The sequence below is a fragment of the Temnothorax longispinosus genome, chromosome 7, assembly GCF_030848805.1.
Source record: "Temnothorax longispinosus isolate EJ_2023e chromosome 7, Tlon_JGU_v1, whole genome shotgun sequence".
NCBI lineage: Eukaryota > Metazoa > Arthropoda > Insecta > Hymenoptera > Formicidae > Temnothorax > Temnothorax longispinosus.
Genome location: NC_092364.1, coordinates 5,428,464 through 5,434,165, shown reverse-complemented (window position 1 = coordinate 5,434,165; position 5,702 = coordinate 5,428,464). Strand labels below are relative to the sequence as shown.

At 35.3% G+C, this 5,702-nt stretch overlaps 1 protein-coding gene across 1 annotated transcript; it reads right to left on the bottom strand.

Annotated features, from left to right (window-relative positions):
- Positions 1-1,936: 1,936 nt before the first annotated feature.
- LOC139816106 (uncharacterized) lies at positions 1,937-4,023 on the bottom strand. The gene is made up of 2 exons (XM_071783447.1): positions 3,969-4,023; positions 1,937-3,639 (listed from the first exon to the last, which is right to left on the bottom strand). The coding sequence occupies exon 2, from the start codon at positions 3,636-3,638 to the stop codon at positions 2,073-2,075; it is 1,566 nt and encodes a 521-aa protein (XP_071639548.1). The 5' UTR covers position 3,639; positions 3,969-4,023; the 3' UTR covers positions 1,937-2,072.
- Positions 4,024-5,702: the final 1,679 nt, after the last annotated feature.

Here is a 5,702-nt window from a genome sequence, read left to right as displayed (position 1 = left end):
GGTCGCGGGAGATACATACGCTTTGATTTTCGTAACGGCGCAAACAAATCAAATTTGCACAGATATATATATGTATAAATTTGTAACTCGCGAATTGACGTAGATGAAAATCGGTGGATTAAACGCAGGCCGGTGGAGTAAACGTATACGATGGTCGGTGGAACGTTTACTACACCAATCTTATAAAACCGTATTTATAAGTCTACATCTACACCATGAAGACTTCTTACATCATGCTGGCGACCACAGTCTCTGAGTGTCCTTGACTCTAGATTCTCTAGAGTCCTTGTATAAGATGCGAGACGCTATTTTGTTACAAAATAGCCTCAGTGGCCAGACTCTTATATAGGGACTCTAGGTGAATCTAAATCTGATTTGCAGCGAAAACGATATTATTTATAAACGACGTTATCAGAATTGCAAAAGTCACTCGCGATAAAAAATAAATTAGCAATATTGAAGCAATAATAGTAATTATTTATTAAATATGGATTTTATAAAAACACAGGTCTTGTTTTAATTTTTAAAAAGTAATGTGACAGTCATAAAGATAATATCTTCTTTGTATAATTTTTAGAATTCAGCTTAGTCCCACATTTCCGAAGCTCAAATCCAACTACCATATAATTTTTGTCATGTGAATTCTGGTAACGAGATCGATAGTAAGTGCGGTACCGCCCACTTCTGAATTGAGTTTTCCTCATAATTCTCCTTTCAAACGAAATTCTAGTATGGCATGTAGCCAATGTCCTAAGTTCGATCGTAAGAAACAAGTTTTGTCAGAACCAATTTAACCATTTTTGCACGAATAAAATATGCACACACAATTCTTACAAATAGTGCAACAGTTTATAGTCCTGATTAGAAATCAACCAGGATTAAATTGAAATTATTAAATCATCACAGTTCCTGCATTTAATCTAATTTTCTAAATTAATTCAACACAGTTTTATTATTCTTAAAATATAAAAATTTGATAAAAGGTAACAGAGTAATGGATATATTAATTTACATAATTAATCTTCAGGATAATAAAATAAACGAAGCCCGTAATGTGTCGTAATTGTTTATTTATCGTACATTTTAAAATACTTCATAATAAGTTAGATATTTCGTAGCAGTAAAACTGCCTAATATACAGGCTTGTTGTTTGTCTTCGACGCGCACAGATTGCGCCGGCACGTGAACAAGATCATCAACACGTTATCATTCGCACGAGAACGCTCGAGCAGACAGGTAGGGCTGTGAATCGCTCTGCTTGTCGTCGTATTACTCGAAACGCGGTCGTTCTTCGAACGATTAACAATTATTGATCCGCACGGTCTCAAACTCACACGATCAGCCATTCGTAAACGTTTACTATCTATAGGTAGACCGGGGACAAAAGTAACATTTTGGGTTTAAGATTTTATAACAGTTAAAATATAATATTTACCGAAAAAAGACCTGTACCTTTAGATGTAGAATTTATTTGACTACAAAATTTTCTTGTGCTGAATTGAGTAATGTAACTAGGAAAAAAGTTATTATTGTTTAAAGAATATGAGGAATACTGTTACAACCGTCCCAACCCCCGGGACAATTGTAACAGCAGAGGGGGACGATTAAACCACATCATCTATAAACAAAATAATGGTTATTTAGTAGGTTTAATTAATCAATCTTACGAATTTTCTATAAGAAATGCAACTTTAATGATGAAATAATTTGTTACATGACAATATCAGTATTTTTTTACATTATAGCAAACAAAAACACATAATACTGTTTTCTCAACTGAAAGACTATTTATACATATAATCATATATATTTAAAAAATTAACCATAATAAAATGAAAAAGAAACAGAAAATAGCTCTCTCTCTCTCTCTCTCTCTCTCTCTCTCTCTCTCTCCTCCTTCTCTCTCTCTCTCTCTCTCTCTCCTCTCTCTCTCTCTCTCTCTCTCTCTCTCTCTCTCTCTCTCTCTCTCTCTCTCTCCTTCTAATATAAACATAAAAAATTTATAATAATATAAATATAAATCTAATATTAATATAAAAACTGAAAATAAAGGAACAATCACGCAAAAAAATCTATTTTTTTTGTTTTTTAGCGGTAGCACGGCTAGATTTCTTTGGTTTACTTTGCAAATTCGAAAGATTTTTTTTAACTCTTTTCTTTCGCTTTTCTTCATACTCAATCTGCACGTTTTGTTGAAGTCCTACATTGATGTTGGTTTTTTCAGGAATAGACGAAACAGTAAAATCAAATGTTGGCATTATTTGGTTTTCATTGTCAGTGTTTGTGGATATCTGAAGTGCAATCTCATTTCTGACGGATGTTTGAGGTTCAGTATCATTATTTGTGGATTGTAAACTTGTATTGGAATCTAGAATATTCGATCCAGGCATTGGTCTATCCGTAACATATGATGGAGCAAAATCTAAATCACTAAATTTATCCCTGTTAAATGGAAAAATCCCAGTAGAATTAAATCCTGCCTGAATATTACTTTGGGTAAGAGCTAGAGGCAAAGCTGTTTTTACAATTCCTGGGATATTGTATATAGTCATCGTTTTACCCGGATTACTTCTCATCCATCCATCACACGCAGAATTAAAAGCTTTTTTGAAAGGTCCATATACTGAACGATCCAAGGGCTGTAATTTATGCGAACAATGCGGCGGAAACGAAAGAACCACAATACCATTCTCTTTGCAGAAATCCAATGCTTGTATACAAATATGTGAAAAGTGATTATCGAGCAAGAGTAAAACTCCATGATTGACTGATGAATTAGTATATCTTTGGAAATGCTTTAGAAAAATGAGGAATTGTTCTTCCTGCATCCATCCACTGGGATTACCAGCTCCAATACATCCTACAGGACCATCTGTCACAAAATGTTCTTGATACCGAAGCCGCGGGAAAAGAAACATAGGAGGAATAGAATTTCCAATAGCATTAACAGCCACAGTCACTGTAACTAGTGTTCCGCGTTCCGCCGATGTCAGAGCTCCGACTTGTCTTGTTCCTTTCTTTGTTACGATTCTGTCAGGTCGTTGAACGGTAGTCATACCAGTTTCGTCGACATTATATATGTCTTTAGCCTCAAAATGATATCTGTCCAATACTTTCGCCAAATTGTCGAAAAATAATTTTACATTTGTAGCATTAAAACTCGTAGCTCTAGAAATACTGGTCGGTTGTGCACATCTTATTGATAATTCAGCATTTCTCTTCATAAAAGAGGAGAACCAATCTGCACCGGCTTGACAGTTTTCGTCCCATTGGGGAGGTCTTTTCAAATCATATTTTTTGGCTAGCTCATAAGCAAGTCGCCGAATTTCTTTTGGTGGAAGACCATAATATATTTCAGCAGCTTTTATAATATATTGCACCATGATTTTTTCCTGTTCCGCGGAGAAAATTTTATTGCAGCTTCTATACCCCATGGTAACAGAGGATTCTGTGTGATCTTCCTCATTTGTAGAATCTTTCTTCCTTTTGTATCTCATCAGAGATACATGACACAAGTCATACTTTTTTGCAGCCGCACGAATGGATAACTGACCCTTTATAACCTCTTCAAACGCCTGTTCGTATAAATCTACTTCTTTCGTGCCCCGTTGCGTCTTGCGTTTTCTTGTTCGCGGCATTCTACGAAGAAAAATACAAATAACATTGTAAAAAACAACACTAAAATAAGACCAACCAAACGGGGTTAGGTTAGTTAAGTTGAAGTTGTCCCCGAGCAACGGGGACAATTGTAATGCTACAACTGTCCCCAGGCATTGATGTTACAATTGTCCCCTAATGATATTTTATGATTCGAAGTAAATTTTTTACATAAATATCTGGATGAAAGTCAATCGTATTATGCAAATCATTAACATAGATAATCACTAAAACATATAAAAATAAAACCTTATACCTTCGGCATAAAGAAAGAAAAATATTTCAGATTTTATGCACGTAAGAAAACTTACTTCAGGAAGGAAAAAAGTAACTTCTTCTCCTGCACACGTGCACGTTCCGCGAGGGGCGACAATGAACTAAGGAACAAGGAACAAATGCCGCTCCATCTAGCGGATCTCGTCTCGCGGTCCCACACACGTACCTTTTATAGTTTAAGAAATATTCACCATGTCACAACTGTACCCTGTTACTTTTGTCCCCGGTCTACCCTATATAGTTCTAAAGCGATAGCTTTTGTCAAAGCAAATACAGGGTGATTCTAAATTATTATCGGAGTTTCCGTGGCTTATAATTTTCAAACCGGAAACAACGAAATAATACTGCTTACAGAATATGAAAGGGTAACTCAAAAAATTTTATTTCATAACGCTGTGCTCGCCGCATTGATGTCTGGAAGATAATATAACATATTTGAAAATGGCGACTGTTCAAGAGAAAGCAATGTGCGTATTTTGGTTTATTAAAACAAAGTCCGTCATCACAACGCAACGTCGTTACAGAACTCAATATGAAAAAGCTCCATTTTTACGTTGATTAAAGCAATTTCAAGAGACTGGTGTTCGGCACCAAAAAGGAGCGGGAAGACCGAGCACTTCGCAGGAAGATGTTGATCGAATCCACGATGAACTGATGACCAAGAATTGTTGCTGCGATAGAAACAGTTACACCGCAAATGCTGGAAAACACTTGGAGGGAAATTAATTATTACTTGGAAATCTTACGTGCCACGAAAGGCGCGCATGTTGAAGTTGTTTAGCATTCTGCAATATTGATTCTAGCTAGGTAATCAAAAACTTTTTCAGTTATACTTCCATATTCTGTAAGCAGTTTTGTTGTTCCCGGTTTGAAAATTCTACGCCACGGAAACCTCGATAATAAGTTAAAATCACTTGGTATATTCTGCACCGTTTATTCGTCGAGAATGAAATCGAAGAAGCACCGGAGATTGTATACACTACTTCACAACATATAGGGTGACAATTATTTATGTAAAAACTTTTTGGATTTTTTGAACGCAGTATTGTATCTTCTATCGAATTTTTCAACTTATGTTTATTTCTACCATCAATGTAGATTAACTATAATCTCGATTTAACTTATCTTTTTTTTTTTAATTCTTAGAACTAGAAAAAGATGAAAAGTAAGTTAAACCGAGATTAAAGTTAATCTATATTCGTAGAAATGGACATTAAACGCACTATTTTCCAATCGAGAGTGCAAAGCGGTGTACGGATCACCGAATTAAGTTATTCAAATGACAGCATGCTACATTATTCATTAATTTGTAGTGCAAGAAAATAGAATATTCAGTGTAATTTAAATATTTCGTACGACAAGACTGACTCGCGTACGGCCTTTTCGTTTATTTTTGCGGCAACCGGCGCGCTGTTTCACGTACAAGGCTAACGTGTTGTCATTCGCGCGGCGCGAGCTGTTCCGTTTGTCTAATCCATTATTCCTCGAAACTCTATCATTCTTACAATTAGCTACAATCCGTATAATTAATTAACTTTTACGATACGCCAATCGCGCTTGTTACATCCATTAATTTATTAAAAATCCTTTCTGCACAGAAAAAAAAGAAGTGTCAAATTAACATTGATATACTTGTATATACACAAGAATAATCTTCTTATAAGAATTTCAACTTTTTGTTTTAACGTAGAAGGAATCGGGCTAATTAAGAGCCAATTGCTGTTGACGGTGCGAAAATTATATTTATTTTTCTATGGAATTAGACGTAC

Excerpts from the sequence above, each read along its gene's own strand:
- LOC139816106 (XM_071783447.1), bottom strand. The coding sequence starts at position 3,638 with ATGCCGCGAACAAGAAAACGCAAGACGCAACGGGGCACGAAAGAAGTA.